The sequence below is a fragment of the Bombus impatiens genome, unplaced genomic scaffold (assembly GCF_000188095.3).
Source record: "Bombus impatiens unplaced genomic scaffold, BIMP_2.2 scf_0058, whole genome shotgun sequence".
NCBI lineage: Eukaryota > Metazoa > Arthropoda > Insecta > Hymenoptera > Apidae > Bombus > Bombus impatiens.
This window is the reverse complement of record NT_176477.1, coordinates 91,488-111,547: the sequence shown is the minus strand read 5'-3', so window position 1 is coordinate 111,547 and position 20,060 is coordinate 91,488. Positions and strand designations below refer to the sequence as shown.

Below are 20,060 nucleotides of genomic sequence, written 5' to 3'. Positions count from 1 at the left end.
GTAGAAGGGAAATGCCGACATCGGGGCACTATTCTTTTATTTGCAGAAAGAAAATTGTTTAAATTTACAATGTAATATATACATTTTTATCATACTCTACATCCTACATTATCAGATTTCTTAACATTTCTCGACGTTTCCTCAAAATGTTATAGGGAAAATGTATTAATGCATTTGATAATGCAATTGATATTTCGAATGCAATGCACTTCATATACATTCACAACGTTCATTTCCTTAATAAGGTTCAGAATAAAAGTTTGGAAATATGGAATAATAATCAATAGAATGCTACGGCCCTGATTCTAGTATTTGCTTCGCTGTCCTCGTGTTCAACTTGCTTACTTTTTTCCTCTGTCTCTCTTCTTTACCATACCAGAGCTCTACCGCCGTCAAACTAAGAACACTTCAGAACACTCATTGTCCTATCATGCGTATTCGGTATTCGGTCGTTCACACAAGTATGTATGTACGTACATATACCTGTTCCAACATTTGAGATACTCTAAGCTAAATGTATATCTAAATATAGGAACGGTGTAGCAATGGAAACTTGATTATAGAATCTAAAGCAACTCCTATATATTTGATAAATTAATTTTTTTCTAAGACTGTTTAATGCTTGTCCGATATTTCAGAAACTGATTCCAGTGATAAAATTTTGGTAACGTTCTAGCACAATGAAGCTAATTGTGTACAAACATAAAATTCAATAGATTTCCATAATATATGAAAAGAAATATGCATAGGAAAAAAACATTACTCGCGGTAAGGAAATATGTATAGTCAAATTATATGCCATTTACTATTACTTACTATGCCATAATATTATTTCTTACATTTCTTATTTATTATATCTATTTTCCAATTTCTATTGCAATTTAAATTTTAATGTCAAATTATCGAAATTAAGAACATCATTTAAAGAATATAAAGCTATAATTTTGCTTCAAAGATTTTAGTATTATAAATACTGATCTATAAACAAAACGAAAATTTTAACTATAAACTGTAATAATCATTCCTTTTTATTGAAATAAGTAAAACGTATTACCATAGTAAATAAAACGAATTGTCATCTACTACATCTACCGATCAATGAGTTAATGAAACAAATAACTACAATATCATTTGTTAAATATTTATTATTAACATATTAAAGCACATTTATTGATACTTAATTAATATTACTAGCTTGTATTAAAAACATTTTCGAATATATATATCAATGTCAAATGTCACCACTAGCTGATACAGGACACATTGATGTATATCAGCGCAATCTATCGCTTTGATACGTATTACTATCAAAGAAAAGTACGAAGCTGACGGAAATGCTGCTGATTCATAATCTGTGTATAAGAATACCCAAGGAATGTTTCAAGTGTCAGAAAGTAACGAATCATCATTATGTTAAAAATTGATTTAGTTGTTCGTATCTTAAGATAATGCTTGTAAATTTTTAAGTTAAATATAAAGTAAACACGGTTGAATAGTTTGTTATTGTGTGATGTAACCTATTTCTCACACATTCATCAAGAGATTACGTTGTCATGCGTTATTACTGGTTCGAAGTTCGCGTGCTTTTCTTATCACGTTGTGATTTGTATTTTTTCTGACCGTACTTCCTTGTTTCTTTGTTAGTATCAGCGTAATGTACGAGTTCTGCCAATGTAATTTACATAATATCTACTACGTCTCATTACCACAGTTAGTGATTTCATCGAGTTACCTTCTAAAATTTAGGTAACTTTTTCTATTATAATCATAAAGATGCTTGAAAGAGCAAACTATAATAGCGCAACTACTACTCTTGTGAAACGTCAAATTCGAAAAGATGAATTCGTTTTTGAAAACAGTCAATCCAATGATGAACAAGAGAATTGTATTAATCAGAGAATCGTTGCAAAAACAGTTAAATATCAGCGTGATGGAAATGCAAAGTGCACCAGGAGTGGAGGAAAACGATGCAGTTGGCAATTGCGACGAAAGTATGACCCTGTGCTCCGTTTTGGAAGCTATCTTCCTACATGGATTAAAAGACAGTCTTCTAAATCGAGTAACAGAAGTTTTAAGCGGCCCAGATTTCAATGCAGTGCCACAGCCAAGTTTTTGGGGTCCGCTGTTGGTATTTTCACATCGACAAATTATAGATCAAATACAGACATTAAGTCAGCTTACGACAGAAGTTGGATATTGCAGAGCTTGGATACGATTAGCTTTAAACGAAGGCCTTTTAGCTAGCTATTTTTGTTCCATTAAAAGAGATAATTCAGCTTTAAAGCCATACTACAATCGATCTGCATTCATTAGAGATACAGACCTTGTTGAAGTTGCACAGAGACTAATTGAAAGTTTAGACAACATATGCTTTAAACTAGCTTGTAATAGTAGCTTATTAAATTTTTGGTCAAATACTCCTCTTCTATTAGCAGGCATATGGTCACCACCGATGAAATCTTGTCCAATATTTAGTGCAGTAGATATTGCAAAAACAATAACTACAGAATTAACAGATGGTGACAATTTTGATGAAGTTGAAACTGCTAGCTCTATTGGTAGTTTAGGTTCATTTAATTCATCACAGTCTGCTCTTAATAATGCAGGTTGTATCACAGAAGATGAAGCTTTAAAAATTATACTAGCTAATAAGAAATCAAATAACATTGGTATAGATCATTTAACCAATAATTCAAGAGGAACTCCGTCTTTGAAGGAGGAAGAAGAAGAACAGGATTTACAAACAGGAGAAGAAATAGAAAAGGAAATTTCAAATAATGGCAGTCCAAAATATAATACAGAAATTAATATATGCAACAATATCGAAGATTTAGGGGTTGGACATATTGTAGAGAATCATGAAACGTTGCAAAATATTGTTTCAACTACAGTAGGGAATTCATTAATTGGAAGATTGGGTTGGTCTACGTCATTTGAAGATTGTGAATCTTCGTTAACTTCATCTGCAGTATCTCATGACTCTGGAACAAATGCAGCTCGTACTCCTGGTGATGGACCTACGTATGATGCAATTATTCAAAGCTATCATACTGTTGGAAATGCATCAGTCATAGATCTTCAAGAATTTTTAAAAAAATATCCAAAAAAGCAACAATCTAATGATGGAATCAAAATTCAATCAGAAAATAAAGCTGCAATAAATTTTGACGAACAACTGGGTAAACTTCCCAAAGAGGAAGGTTTGGATGTACAAGATTATAGTTGTTTTGAATGTGGCCATGCAATTGGTATGACCTTTTCAAAAGCACATGTTTGCTCTTTCTCTGGTAACTATTATTGTTTAAACTGTATGTCACAAAATGAATATCTAATTCCATCACGAGTAATTCATAATTGGGATTTAAAATGTTACCCTGTTTGCAATAAGGCTGCAGCATATTTACAAGATTGTCCTACGCTACTAGATCTTAAAGTCTTAAATCCACGAATTTATATGGCTGTAGATAGTATGGCACAATTACAGTCATTAAGAATTCAATTAAATTTATTAAGAGCTTATTTATTTACATGTCGTGAACCTATAATCGAGTCCTTACAGAAAAAAGTTGCACCTAGAGATTACTTGTATGAACATGTTCATCAATATTCTGTTTCTGACCTTTATGATATATCCAATGGAATTCTTGCACAACAACTGCAGAAAGTAGTAGAATTTGCAAGAAATCATGTTATAAATTGTTGGCTTTGTAGTCAGAAAGGTTTTATATGTGAAATTTGCAATAATCCAAAAGTTATTTATCCTTTTGACATGGAATCTACATACAGAGTGAGTAAATGTTTTTATTATAATTGTATAAAAATAGTTTAATCTAGTTTAAATAAAATCTAGTTTAATAAGTTATTAGATATTATGTAATTTTAGTGTGGAGCCTGTAATGCAGTATTTCACACAGAATGTTTAAATGCTTATAAACCATGTCCAAAGTGTGAACGGAGACGCAAACGAATGGATCTCCCGCTCTTAGATGTGGGATGTACAGAATTGTCACTGAGTGATGCACCAACATTTTCAGTTGATATAAACTAATAAATAGAATTTTTAATAAATCACGTATTTTTATTTTTTATGTACAAAGTGTTTATAATATTTTCTTCCTTGTAAATTAATTATTGATAGAATATATTTTCATTAAAATTTACTTTTATGAAGTCCAATAATTCAATATTTTATAAGTATATAACAAGCCCAGTTTAAGTGTTAGATATTCAACAAATTATTCTTCAAATATACACGTTATACTCGTTGAATTCATTTTGAAATATTAAAGAAAATGGTGACAGTAGTAATAAAAATGTATAATTTCACTTGAAAACAGGTCTATATATTTCATTAACTTTCGAGTATGTAATTCAACAGCTTTCATACAAAATATTTTTTGGTATTTTCACTAGTTAAAGAAATACTAATAGCGCGTGTACACTTAAATCAAGAATAGTGTATATTGGCATTATACTTGTAAATAATTGTTATTTCTGCTTTATATAATTTCTCAGTACTACATTTGTAATAACTAATAAAGAAAACTCTGTACATTTAATATTTAAAATTCTCATTTCCATATCTGCAATATGTTAAAAGTGTGCTGCAAGTTCTATTAATTTTTTGAGATACATTTTAGAATGTATGTAAGAAATATGTACATATATTTATGTAATATATATTTTATTAAAATTTTATGTACAAAAGGTAATAAAATATATCAATCATTTATTAAGTTATTTTATATTTATTGTATTTAATACTGTTATTATATGTATCCATCCATATGATGTAACAAATCTCTTTCAGTATGGCTTATACCCAGCAAATACATATTTTACATGTGTACTGATAAAACTTAATCGTCGTAATGTTTTTAAACATTAATAAGAATTTGATACATAAAAACATGCAATTATATTTTTTGTATATATATATATATATATACACATATAACTAGCATATGAAATTTAGTGAAATTTCATTATTGTATTATTGAAAAAATTGAAATATATGTATCAAATACCTTGTAGACTAGAAATATTTCATGTCTGAAAGAAAATATATAAGCAAAATTTGTATAAATAACCATATAAAAAATTGTAGAAAAACAAATATTAAGAGATTCTTGAATAATAAAATGTTACAATTACTTTAATTTGTTATTCTTACATATTCTTGATATATTTACAGTTTTTGTTATACAGGGTGTTTTAAAATGTTAGGAACAAACTTTAGAAGCACGTAATAATCATCAAAATAAGCAAAAATGTCTTAATGAGCATGGGTCGAAAAACCAATAATTTTGGAATTACGAGATGTTTAGTGTACAAAAAATAATGCATAGTAAACCAGTTGCTTCGTAAATGAGATAATACAACGAATCGAAAACTGCTGCCAAGAGATATATAAGAGAAATGCCGGGGATCTTTCAACATGTGCGCGCTTCTATGAGGAAATATGTCGAAGTGTGTATTGAAACTAACGGAGAACGTATTGAACATATGTATGCCGTAAAGGTAATAATGTCTTACTGATAAAAACATCTTGTAATTCCGAAACTAATGGTTTTTTGACTCCTGTTTATTAAGACCTTCCTGTTTGTTCTCATGAGTAACTACATGCTCCTAAAGTTTGTTGCCAATATTTTAGGACGCCTAGTATTTATAAAAATTGTACAATTTGTTGAAGCTTCTAGTTCATTTTATTTATATCAACATCTTATTTTCGTTATCTATTTTAAAAATACTGAAAAAATATTATGTTACATCTGATAAATACGACTATTTCTGAAAATACCTGATACAAAATACGTACAAATCGCTTTTATTATTACAAAGTTATAAAAAATATACATTTATTTTAAGACAATATTACATGAATTTTACTAAATGTAAATTTATAACAAATCCTGCTAATCTAATTTTATCATAAGACATTCCAATTATTCAATACATTTATTCAGTTTACTAGAGATTAACATAGCTTAAAAAATTTGTAACAACTACGATATATACACACTTTAATCTGTACGATAAAAGCTTTCCCAGGTACCTATTTAAAGAATAAGATTATGATTTTATGGACTATAATAACAAGCAGTATTTAATTTTGAGACAAAATGTTAATTGAATCCTTATATAGCATTTTGTTGATTTAAAATTTGAAATCCACGATAAAGTAGCTATATAAAAACAGTGATGAATTGACATAGTGTTATTAAAAAATATTATGTGCATGTGATGATTAGTAATTAATATTCTATATTATTTGTTATCATATCTGAGATGATTATGCTTCCCAACATTTACTTTTTTTTTTTAGCGAATATAGAAGCAAAGTACGTACTTGCAAAAATATAGATTCTTATGATTTTTATTACATTATTATCTTTTAGCAATAAACACCGAATTAAATCGCGTAGACAGGAAAAATAATAAGAAATGAGTATGTCTATCATTTCCTCATAATACATGCATATAAATTTATAAAAACAATATCTTTAGATATAAAATTCAAAATGTTTTAACATCATTTGCTTTGCATAACTATTTTGTACTGTTTTCCAACATTAAACTTGAAATAATAACCATTTATACTATACATAATATTATATTCTGATATGTTTTTATATGGCATCACAACTTTGATGTATAATTACTACTGATAGTCTTTGTTGTATATTTAATCAATGTAATGTTTTAGGAAAATATGCAGATGGTAAAATTGGCTTATCAGATAAACCTGCCCTTCTTAATCCACTCTGTAGTGTAACACTTGTACTTTTTATCTTTGTACCATTTGGTGGTACAGATGAATTATTATTTTCTACAGCGACTGGTACCAAAGACGAACCTGCGATATTTCCAGATAACTTGTTCAAAGAATTGATACGTTCCATAGGTGTACTAGTACTCGAAATTTGACCACTTTTATTAAACGTTGATATGCCCATTGTATTATCAGTAATACCAACACCCATTGATCGTGCTGTCATACGTGTGGTTTGATTAATATTTGGATTTTGTACAATGGGATTTCTCAGTGGTAATCCAGATAATGCATTCGATTGTACTATATTGGGTGCAGATGTACGTGTTTCATATTTATTACTAACTAATTTATTCGTTCGAGGTAATGTTAAATGAGTCGAAGATGGTACTGTAATTGGTGCTGTTACAGTAGCATTTTGTAGTGGAGATTGGCTATCTGCTAATCGTCGATTTAACCAACTTATTACTGCAAGAATATAAAATAATAATATTAAATATATAATGCAATCTCTTTTAAGATACTAAAATAGAATACTAAATATTATTTTTCTGAATAATATTAAATATAAAAATATTAAATATTACAGAAACAAAAATAATATAACTAATAATATTTAATAATTTTAAATTATTACTCTGTGTATACATCATTAATCAAAAATTTTATAATAAAATGTATTAAAAATACTCAATTACCATTATCATTATTCTTTATTATCTTTTCTTTCTCCTCTAACTGATTCTGTTGAATTTTGAGCTGTTCTTTCAAATTCTCAATTTCTGTTTTTGCATCTTTTGTTTCTTTCACTAAATTTTCCATTTTGTTTTCTAATTGACCAACTTCTTTTTGTTTAGTATCTAATAACCTTTCTTGTTCAAGTGCTATACTGGTTCTTAATTTTAATTTAGATTTTGTGGAAGCAAGTTCGTTTTGTAATTTTGTTAATATTTCATTAGCCTTAACCAAGTCATCACTTAAATTTCGTAAAGAATTTTGTTTGCGTTGTAACTGACCTTCTTTTTCAGTTAAAAGATCTTCAAGGTGCTGTTTCTGTTCTTTGGCAGTTTTTAACATTTCGGTATGTTTGGTAATAAGTATACCTTTATCTTTTAATTCTTGTTCAAGTACAGCAACTTTTGTTCTCAAACTATTTACTGTTTTATCTTTGTCATGATAATCTGTATCTAATTTAGAATTTTGTTTTTTCAGTAGATTCAAATCTCTCTGAGTAATATTAAGGTCTTTTTCAAGATTTTGCAGCTGTTTAAGTTGTTCCACATTAGTTGCTTCAAGAAGAGATAACTTATCTTTGTACGTTGAATTTTGTGTACGTAATTCTGCCAGTTCAGTATGAAGCTGTTTTATTATTTCTGTATGCCTACGTTCTATTTCTATTTTTTGTTTTTCACCTTGACACTGCCACTCTAACTGTGCTTTGGCAAACCTATCGAAATTTAGAAATCCTTAATAAATATTTCATATATATGACCACACATAATTATATGAATGTTGTTACATACTTATCTTTTTCAAGGCCTATTTGTTCCGATGAAAGTATTTGCATTTGATTTTTTTCTGTTACATACTTTTGTTCCAATTGGTCCAATTCCCTAGTTTTTGTTTCTACTTTATTTAATAAGTCATTCAATCTTGTTTCAAGTGCAAGTGCATCTCTATTTTGTTGTAAAATATTTTCTTTCAACTGTTTAATTTTCATGGCCATGTGCGTTTTCAAATCTGAATCACTTGCAGGTGATATATTTAGGCTCAAATGACATAAATGTTTAAAATTATTTGTTTCAACCAATTTTAACATCCATTCTCCACCTTCTTCTGCTAATAACAACAAAAACTTTGGTGGTGATTTTGATAGATTTGTAGCAGGTATTTGACATTGCTCTAATAAATATATTAGTTGAGTCGCAAAATTATCAAAATCTACTAATAATCCTTGTTGAGATTTCAAAATTTTGAAATCATCTTCTGTGATGAATAAGGAATAAAGGAAACAAGGATCATCGTCATCTGCTAATAAAACACATAAACTCTGTAATATAAATACACAATATATTATTAAATAATAAAAATATATCTCCAACTATCCTTTAGTATATCAACAAATTACAGGCTAATGCAAACATTAAAATGTATGCTACCTTGCGACATACAGGACTAATACCCGCATGGCATTCCACATTAACCCTCAGTTCACGTTGACGTTCTTCTTTATTTTGTGGCTTCATATAAACTCTTTGCACTTTAGTATATAATATTTCTACATTGTTCAATTGTAAACCAGAATCACCAGTCACTGCACCACCTATCGAATTATTTAAATAATTCATCATTTGGTTATAGGTTTAATAAACATCTGTTAATCCTAGATCACCCTGTATTTCAAATAATAAGGACGTTTTAATTTTCATTTCATTTGTTAATTTTTCATAAATTATAAAAAGTTTACATGAAAGCTTTCAAATTCTATAATCTACATATCAAGCTGAGGTACGCGTATTTCAGGTGCTGCCATCTTTTAAAGTTACGCGTTACTATGAATGCCCCTCCTATTCACTCCAAATTTTCCAATTAATTTTTTTCACTTATTACATCTAACAATAAATATAATAATTGATTTACTTACATAAATTAATTTCGTTTTAGTGCTTCTTAAAAATACTGTATGTTGTTACTGTTCATAATTAGCGAAGTAAAATTTATTTAAATGTTATCTTTGTATATACTAATAACCGCTAATAAAAATGTCATTGCATATGCTATGCTATTTTTGTAAATACTAATAACTACTAATAAAAATGTCAATTACATATACTTGTGTAGTAAATATGTATATACATACTTACACATGTATGTACTTATGTAAGTACGTATAAACAATAATATTTAAAAACAGCATTTTTTAAAAATTTGCATTGACATTTATTTACGTATAGAAATATATGAATTAACATATTTTATATATGTACATATGTATATGTGCATATATCAAGATATGTATATTTTTATACATTAAAATCCATTTTTATTTTCATTAAACAAATATATAGAATATATATGCTTTTTCGTTTGTCCAACTTTTATATTGTATTAATATTGCTTTTTTAGTTTGACATAAACAATTTTATTCTATATGTATTAATATTAATATGATTATTAATATATTATAGATTAATACAGCTAGCTATACAATATATACTATAAATAGTACTATATACATATGTGCATATAGTGAAGTAGTGAAACTAATTTTCTTTTCGCAAGTATGTTATAAATAATATACATATAATACAGTTAAAGCAATAGACGTTTGAATCCGACCTAAATAGTGGAGCAATGGCGGCTGCATATAATCAAAGTATATGTGTTCATTATTGTTTTATGTAATTTATACGATAATAATTTTTTATTTGACTTTTATATTTACTTCTTCTAAGAAAAGTGTTACATTTGTCTTTAGGTTGATATGTATCTAAACTTGTCAAGAAAAAAGCATATGCTTGACTTCTTAAATGTATCTTCAACACTTCTAACGGAATTTACTTTACTTTCCCGCGTAATAAGAACTTCCAAAACTGATTGGTTGATTCTTTTGAAAGCAACCAATAGTATCAAGGATTAAGGATGTGACGTATCGTTTAAAACACTGTACATATACGTCGAGTTGTAACCGCGGTCGCCATGCCATGCGGTTGTTCCGTGATTGACAATTTCGTTCCTGAATATGTCGTTGAAAAAGTGTTCGTGAAATTATTATCTTTGTTTCAAAAAGAAAAATTTACGGGGTGATAGTGTCGAAAAAGTGAGTGCATAATTACTATGAAGCGACAAGTGACTTTCTTTTGAGAGTTAAAATCTCGAGTCTTCACCCTGTCGGTTATATTGTTAGAGGTTGGATACAGCAGTTACAATTTGAATTTTACTATGTATTCAAGATATAAACAGAAAAAGGAGGTAAGCTTTCATTTTGTATTGAGTACAACTTGTATATTATTCAAGTAATTTTTATTATAACAAACATTAAGTATAAAATTTGTACTTCATGAAAACCTTCGTATCAAGAACACGTCGACCGGTTTGCTCGCAGCGCTCATTTTGTCCATTTTTGATCTGTAACTGATTATCTTGTGCTGCCCTCTAACAGATGTACATGTTTTAATTTCGTATGCAAGTTTTCTAATATTTATTCGTAGATTGTGAATACTTATGCAAATTTATATTTTTATGTACACAATTAAACAAGTATTTACATATTTAAGTTTCCGATAAATACGTAAAATACAAACACATGAGCAAAGTAGTCATAGAACATATGAGTAGTTAGATACTGATCGTGTAAGCAGCTTTATTTCTTTATGGTTTAATCACAGAAATTGGTAAAATTGAAAAATATGAACATGTTATATATGTATATACATATAAAACATATGTACGTATACATATTATACAAATAACGGTTTGATTTAAAACGGTTTAGAAAAAACATTCAATTTTCTCTTTATACAATTTCATTTAATTCAATATAATTCAAATAGCATCTTTTTAAAAGTTTCCATTTGAATTTAATCTTTTGCATGCGAAACAGTTTGGTATATTTTCCTCGGATTTCCATGTAAACTGGAGGTTATTTTCATTTTATTCTTTGTTTTACGAACAAATTATACAAAACCTACTCCATTTGAGATAAAGTGACAAATTAAATTGCGGAGTACTCTCCTCAATTTTACCTTATCTATGTTCATGATATATCTATGTCCTTACATACGTATGCAAACGTTAGACTTACTCTTTCTATGTTAAGATTATTATTTGGTTGTGGAAAAATCAAGTCTCTAATGTGCGCGTACATTATATATATTTATAATTATAATATTACATACATGCATAGTTACATATATTATAATATTACATACGTGCATACAAAACAATATAATCTAATGTAACAATCAAAATTTTAATGTTTATATGATATAGACCGTGAAACATCGACGATGATCTTCACAAAAGTTTAGTGAAGAGTAAAAATATCTAAATAGATTCTACATACATATTGCTGACAATGGGTTTTTATCTATAGGAATCCGGAATATTATTTGTTTCTCCTTTGTATCGTTTGTTTTCGATACAATATAGTCTTAATATCTTCTACCTCGCAGAAAGTTGATCATATACATTTGATATATTTGTGATTTCCTAATTTCCTTGAAAATGTAATTGTCAAAACAGATCCTAGAACGATTTTACATTTGTCGCGTGGTTGTCATATTTCTATCACATATTCCGATCTGTGTACATCGTCACAATTTGAAGAAGATTCATCCTTCGAATGGTGCAATACAAACAAGTGAATGATTCTCTTATTGAAATATAAATCTGCTAAAACGTACAGTGTCACTAATGCGGAATCGTAACCATACCATGTTGCAGCATTTATTTGCACCAGTCCTTAAACCTGTTGATAGTCGTTATTCGCGTTGTAGTTTGTATTCTTAAGTCACATGTATGCAATTGAGAACACCTAAGAAAAAGATCTTCTTAAGTTAAGTATATTTTTATTGTGTAATTCTTTAAATGAAATAAATTGTAATTAATTTTTCCTACCAAAGCTATTCAATTTTTAATGTTACAAGTTTAATTATTGATTAATAGTTGGTCTGGTCGCGGACAATCCAAATTGAATATACATACATAGTATGTATTTAATATATATAATAACAACAAACATATAATAATACATATTAATTTTGATCACCTCATGAGAGGACTAAAGCGAGTGGTTCACGTAAAATAAAGAGATATGCTCATATCGTTGACGTTGCCTTAAGATTCATCAATAGTGCAGCGTAAAGCCAAGGATTCATGAGGAAAACTTATTTTATTGGTTTGTAGTCTATACTGAATCAAGACGTGGCAACAGAGCATCCTTATATATATACCATGAGCATGTATCTTTCGTGCGAGAGGCCACGGCATTGTAAAATTCCCGATTGGCTTCGAGGTCATCACGCTATCGACCTCCATTTCATATTGACTTTTTTTTCAACGTGGATTTGTCGAAACTGACCACTGTGGTATTGCTCCATCGATATTCTTGTCTCGATACGCTAACGACATTAACAGGGAATAAGCACTCACGTACAAGCTCTTCTTTTTATAGTGTACAATTGTTGCTTTAATTTTCCTTTACTTGAAAATCATCACGAAGAGATTTTATAAAACCGTGATTTACGTGATTTTTTCGAGGTCGTTAAGTTGGATATCGTCAGAACATACTTCCTTTTTTAAGCAAAAGCGTATATTTAATCTGTTACTTTAAAAGGCACGCGTTTCACTTCTGAGGCAGTATCTGAAACATCGAGGAATAATCGTAATACATGTAATAATTTAATCTTGCATTTGTACACTTTCAAATTTAGCTTTGCAATTATTTCTTCTATGCGAAGAGTAGCGTGCAGAAAGCATATAAAATAATAATATTTTTAGTAATATTATTTTATTTCGAACTTTAAAAGATAAGTAAACTAGTTTTGATCCTTATATATTAATGAAATATAATTTATCTTGTATTTAACCGTCTCATACTTTTAACTTTGTGTAACTTGGTTGCATAAGTTTTTTGAAAGAACAGTGCTCATTTATTTCAAAGTTCTTATGCAAAGAATTTATTCTTACAAACGTTTTCATATATATGATATACTTTTTCGTTGATTGAATTATTTAAGAAATAGGTTTAAAAAAGCATTCTGTAAACTGTTAGTAAGATCTAATAAATTATATATGTTAGTTAAAAAATGTTAATTCATCAAATCTTTCTTTTTTATGAATTTTTGCAGAAATTGTATTATATACATATAAGTTGATATTGATTTTTTCGTTCGTTAGAATTTGTTTTCATTAAATAAATCTTTATTCTCACTAAATTTAGCTTGTATCAGATGATGAGTAGCAAGAAGTCTAAATAGTAGTTTTACGCAGTTGAAATACTAATCACTTCCTGCGAAACTTTGTTCCGTACGCACTATCCTCAATAGCAATGGATATTGGATAATAAGGAATAGAACAGTGTTACAGATAATTAACAGAACTGATTAGACATACAGAAGCATAGTTTTATGCATATATTGCTAAAAATTTCTAATCGATGAAAAACCCAAATTTTTAAGAAAATCAAAATTACTTGCTCAAAAAAACTTGATCAAAGGAAAAGATGTTTATATAAATTCTTTTGATAAATTTATGGACGTCTGTTAAGCATTTTTTTTAACTTAATTGAAAGATTTCGCAAAAGTTACGCATTTATAATAAATAAAATAAAATGAAATTAATAATGATCTTTTGTGAGTTAAAAGTTATTTTAATTTAGGATCTGATATTTCAAGTACTATGTACATATTATTGATCTGTGAAAATATAAAATTTATCTATAATAATCAGCAATGCAATATTTATAGATGTTCTATTGTTGAAATATCGAACATTACGGATTTTTGTAATGTGTATTATATAAAACAATATTTCTTGAGAATGTCAGAACTGTAATATTTTATTTATTTTTGATTTGATGATTATTTAATCGTTTCAAGTAGTACATGTATGTATATTCTATGTATATTCTTAAAATTAGCAATGTATATAAATAGTTCGCTATAATCAAACGATCAGTATGTGTATTGAAAAGATAGATAATTTAAATTCTTGTTATTGTTAGTGCAGAAATACTGGAAAATGACATTCCAGTCGATTTATCGCAATTTCTCTGACGTTTATAAAACGTGTCGATTATCGATATTGTAGTAGTAACAGTGAAAGTAAATGCTAAAATCATTTTCTGGTTATTCCAGAATTTCACTTATTACACATGTCGATTTTTGAATACAAATTAGTGCAATAATCTGTAGCATTTCTATATCGTATATAGTATATATATATATGTACCGTCCTTATTTGATTGAAAGGCTTATTAAAACAGGAGGTTCATCTTGAATAAAAGAAAATGTTTGGTATTTACTAATATATATATTTATATATAATCCTATATTTACCTCGCTGTGTCTGAAAAGGACATGGACTAATCGACAAAAATATTTTTTAACGTTGATTAACGTTAGTGATGGTGATGGTAGTACAGATGACGTACAGATAGTTTACTACATCGATCGATACTACTGGCAGTTTATATTGAGGATAGTGTTGTTAAATAAAATTAATAAATTGACGCACAATTATGGAGATGGTTGTTTTTGAGCTTGGTTGATGCAGAAGGCAACACGGCAAACGAATACATGTCTTCGTCTTCCTTTTCGTGGAAGAAGAAAATGCCGTAGGTCTGTGATTTCCGCTTGGCAACAGCGCACCCGGTTGTCCGTGCTGCCTCGCTGGGTCGAGCCAGTGGCGTAATCAAGAGAGGGGAAACACAGTCGTTCGATTCCCTTCTCAAGCCTTCACAAAAAATACCCGTTGCAGCAGGGTAAACGAGAACTTCTTTTCATTAATACACTTTTATTTTTCTGAATAATATGTTCAGTACAACATAAAGACTGCAAAAGCTATTCAAGCTGATATTATTAACTATTAATCGACTGTAATCGTCATTTAGTTTTATACTAATACAGTTTATGAATACATAGCGATAAAATATTTTTGAGATTATTAAAAATTAATGTTATAAATTTTAGATTTGCCAAAATGCATAATTTTTGTTACTTTAACACATACAGTGAAAAATATTTGTGCATACATTGATATCCTAATTACAGATAGTCTCCTATACACGACAATATTAATATACATAATTATATACGTTATACATACATACATAATTACAATATTTTACTATAATACATATATACTTAATTAAAATATTTTTGTTCGTTTTCATACATTTTTTAAAATTTCCTTTTTGTCTTGCTTTATCATGCTTATATTATATTCAATCGTGTTTACATTCATACGTAAATTTACATTTAAATTAAATAATAAATTAAAAACAATTTTTACAATTCTATTAAATTTTCGAATTTCTTTTTTCTAAACCTTGACGCTATACCCATGTTTTCTTCTTGGATACATTGTTTCGTAATTTTACCAAGAACTGCAAATTGACCAGTTTCCATTATATATATCTGTTGCTTTATACCTTATACATATTTGCTTCATGATAGTTACGCTACTGAGTCGAGTATCCTCCTCTTCACCTTGTCCCCTCCTTTGCACACTGTATCAGCGGCTTTCACGCGTCTCTCTTACTTACACACTGGCTTCTGTCTCTCTCTTTTCCCAACTCTCTTCTCTTATCTCTCCCTTTCTCTCCTCTCTATGTTCACTTTTTTTACTGCTCGTTTCCCTCCATGCCTGGTCGGTGGCCATTTTTCTTTGCTTGATAGAAATTCGGCAACGTTGTGTATACGATATACGCTTGCACGCACAAAGAGTATCGGAAAGCATTGATGTACATATATATACTTGGGTTTTGTTTACAATTAGTAGTACCTACATATCTAAGGATTGAATTGAAATATTTTAACTTGAAATCGCTGTGAGTTGATAACAACCGTTGACTGTTATCAGAATTTCTCTACTTTATGAAGCGAAAACATGACAATCTATTACTTGCGTAGTGACCTATTGTTTGCGTATTCAGACATAATGTTGCTTTTTTCTCTCTATTGTGCATCCTATACATTCTGAGCAATATTGCTATTGCTTACTATTGTTTTACTATGAAGAACGTTGAATTTTGAAACAATGATGAAGCTGCTGAAGAATTTATTTACGTTAATAAGTAGATGACTAATGAAATAAACATTGAATAAAATATAAGTGTAAAACAAATGACAAGAAAATTTTCATTTGTTATACAAGTGTGTACCGAGTTTCCGACTGGTTTGTACCTGGACGATGTTTTTAAAAAAAAAATTCACTGTGTTATTACGTTGCGTAACGGGCCTTAACCCTCAAGCCTGAAGCGGTAGAGGCAGCGCAGGTCTGGCTCGCCGCCTCGCTGTTCGCCTCTCTGGTTTTCCCTTCACTCTGCGGTGCGGTGCCCCACTCATATTCCGAGACCCTCCGATTCTCAACTCTGCTGCTTGCCTCTCTTCGCTTCAACGGAGCGTCCAACGTGCGTCTCGACATGACGCGACGTTCCCTTCTGTCTATCTACTCTGTAGTTTCCCCTCCAGCTGTGAACCCTGGTCTTTCTATATAATTTTCCCATGCCTTCCCATGCTGCGCCCCTCCACATATGTATACATTCATATACACACGTAAGTAAGAATGTGTTGCACACTGCATATAAAACACTCGCATATGTGTTTAACAAATTGCTTTTTTTGACCGTTTTAAATTTTTCTACAATTTCTGCGGTATTGTATTTTTACATTATATACCGTAGTATATATGCATATCGCAATCGCAATGTTATTTAAATTTCACTTTACAAACTGAGGCATACGTATGAATAAAATAATAGTTTATCCCTGTGGTTCTTTATTGTGTCCTTCTCGAAGTAACTAGTTTCGAGTGCTTGTTCTGTGATCAGATTAGAATACGTAGAATAGTGGTAAAATTCGTGGTCGATCTGATTGAAACGAGCTTTTGGATAGATAGTAAGTAGGTGTATACGAAGAACCGGTTTGTTTGTAGCATGTATATGATAAATCTGTAAATCTCTTTCGGTTCGGGGTTTCCTCGTTATTATTGACTAAGACCTAAGACAACAAAGTAGGTTTTCAATTCCCAGAAATGACGCTACCATGTCGGTTACGGCGCAGCACGCGGTAAAGTGTCATAGTATCACATAATACAATTTTATCATTAACTGTAGGTGTTTTTAGCACAGAATAACGAGTGGTTTTAGGTAATATGAGAATTATCGATAATATACATAATTCGTTTATATTATATTATCGACATTTGTAACATAATTTCTAGCATTCTTGGATTAGATTTTTTTCGTAATATCACATCCATTTATAATTTAAGATATTCCAGATATACTGTGTATTGAACGTAGGTTGGCAGATAAAATCTTAGCCTTGGACATAAATGGACTTGTATTTCTCATTTTTATTTTGATAGCGTATATACACACTTTTATCACCTTCAATTGTGTGTTTATCATCCGATTAATTGCTTCTCTGTCTCTGTAACTGTTTATGCTCGTTTTCGTTGCGCCCATATAAGATTTTAATTACACGCATTATACTTGTTTTTCAGTTGATATGCCTTCTTTTATCGAAGTCATCCTATTTTTCAACTACGTAATTAGTAACATATGTATTCGTTCAAATACTACCTTGATGGCGATATTTACGAAAATTAGTTTTTACATTTAGTTGCATAATCAGTTTTTACAAACTATATACTTATTACAATTATCATAATTATGATTATTAGTTATAGGCATTTTTGTTTGGTAAAATTGGTTCTAAGTTATTATTTATTAAACATAGTCCCTGCCTTTCGGCTTTGGACGACTTCCGGTTTACATACTTTCTTACTGATTCTAAGTTCTATAAATAAAAGTTCTAAGTTAAAATAAATAAAAAATAGGAAGAACATGAAATTAAACTCAACTTGAACTCAAAGTGCGTATACGAACAAGAGTACATAATATGTGTTTTCAAAGGAAGGGCGATAAAAGAAGCTCTTCCGACCTCGCAATTCGACCTCGTTTCACTACGCCGTTTCTCATCCTGTGGTGCGGTGTGCGGCCTCGTTCTCTCTCGTGTTTTTCTTGTTGTTGTTCTTGATGTTTCTTGCTCAAACAAAAGAAAAGAAAATTCTGCTAAACGACTTTTTCAATTTTCAAGGCATCATGGATTTTAAATTCTAAGTTTTAAGCTCTTAAAGCGATGGAAATGGAAACCATACGACAATCGAAACCTAACTTACTTTTAAGACACCTATTGTATTAGTGGTTTGTCTATACACTATGCTATTATAGCGTATACTACTTAGACAGTTTTAATTTTAATACCAGACAAACGATAGTGTAAATCAGTATGTTTAACGTTTAGACATACACATTAGTATAAAATCTTAAAGCATTTAAAACCATGAAGTCGATGATATTGAGAAAAAAAAATGGCAAGATGATATAACAACAGTAGGCTCCACCGGTCCTATAACGAAAATGGTTATAGCATGATTATGGCAAAAGCATAACTTGGCTGCTACTATTTTTCACCATTGTTATGTTACATCTCACGAAATAATCACAGCTGTGTATTTTCTGTTTACGTTGCTAGATTTTATCGCTTGTACTATCTGAAGTCTAAACAAGTGTTACGTTAAAATTCTTTTTTGCATGATTTTAATCTAATAAAGGGAGATTTATGTATGTTTAGCGAATAATGATTTATGAAACTTGAAATATTATGATATATATGACACAGAATTGTAATATTTAGTTTTAATTAACGAGTAATCAACACACATGGAAAACTAGGAAATGTTTATATATACAGGGTGATTCTACGCGAAAAAAGAAATCGAAAATATAGAATAAACATTTAAAAAAAATTTTTTTTTTTTAATTTTTCCATCGAGACGACGATCTACAGTGAGATCCGTTATAACGTACTGCACGCGTACCGAGCGAAAATTCAAAGTCGATTTTCTCGAAAACAAAGCCTCAAACGAAAAATTTTTATTCTATATTTTCGACTTCTTTTTTCGCGTTGAATCACCCCCTTTCCGCTTGTACCACCAATTGCCAACCACCCTGTATATTATTTTCTCGTTGCGAAGAGCCATATAATTAGATACATGACAATGTCGTGTATGCTGTTTGTATGCGCAGAGTAATATATGTTCTACACGTACCGTGTACTTAAACATTTCATACTATTTTACAAAAGAAAGCACTAATTAATAAGAATCATATACATTAGGAATTATTTGTAGTGAACATTTACTTTATTATTTGAACTATATCCTTTATTGCTTCAAATACTAGTTCCTTTGAATACTGACTGAACGCATTTTATTTGAATGCTAATATGCGTATTGTTAGTAGTTAGTTACTTCGAAACAATATTGCATATTTCTTTATAATATAAGCGATGATAACCAAGTCTTACTCTACATAATGAAATCTTATAATCTTCGTTTAATTTTGAGTTAATAGTTCGCGTTTTGAAAAGATGAAGTTCTATGTTTGGTTGGTAGAGCAACGGAGAAAAACTGATCTGAATGAGAATGACAGTATGAATTCAGTGAATTTTCACGATCGCTGGTATATATAAGTAGTACTGGTTCCTGGTGCGTC

At 29.6% G+C, this 20,060-nt stretch overlaps 3 protein-coding genes and 1 pseudogene across 5 annotated transcripts in view; 2 read left to right on the top strand and 2 right to left on the bottom strand.

Moving 5' to 3' along the window:
• Positions 1–1,236: 1,236 nt before the first annotated feature.
• LOC100749274 (pleckstrin homology domain-containing family M member 1) lies at positions 1,237–4,559 on the top strand. Its single transcript, XM_003485415.4, has 2 exons — positions 1,237–3,787; positions 3,884–4,559. Exons 1-2 carry the CDS (start codon positions 1,838–1,840, stop codon positions 4,046–4,048), a joined length of 2,115 nt encoding a protein of 704 aa, XP_003485463.1. The 5' UTR covers positions 1,237–1,837; the 3' UTR covers positions 4,049–4,559.
• Positions 4,560–5,841: 1,282 nt separating this feature from the next.
• On the bottom strand, positions 5,842–9,311 carry LOC100749152 (spindle assembly abnormal protein 6 homolog). 2 transcript variants are annotated; one of them, XM_012393720.3, is made up of 5 exons: positions 9,240–9,311; positions 8,932–9,165; positions 8,296–8,822; positions 7,471–8,219; positions 5,842–7,240 (listed from the first exon to the last, which is right to left on the bottom strand). In XM_012393720.3, exons 2-5 carry the CDS (start codon positions 9,121–9,123, stop codon positions 6,690–6,692), a joined length of 2,019 nt encoding a protein of 672 aa, XP_012249143.1. In that variant the 5' UTR covers positions 9,124–9,165; positions 9,240–9,311; the 3' UTR covers positions 5,842–6,689. The 2 variants fall into 2 exon arrangements, with proteins under 2 accessions (XP_012249143.1, XP_033180551.1); XM_033324660.1 differs by having other exon boundaries at positions 8,932–9,304.
• A 1,142-nt stretch (positions 9,312–10,453) lies between these two features.
• LOC100748798 (inositol-pentakisphosphate 2-kinase) overlaps positions 10,454–20,060 on the top strand; it is an 81,625-nt gene continuing 72,018 nt past the window's right edge. For both annotated transcript variants that reach the window (XM_012393389.3, XM_012393395.3), the window contains exon 1: positions 10,454–10,744. The gene's annotated coding sequence lies outside the window, so the exon portion shown is untranslated. The remainder of the gene's footprint in view (positions 10,745–20,060) is intronic.
• On the bottom strand, positions 14,400–18,154 carry LOC112214041 (annotated as a pseudogene).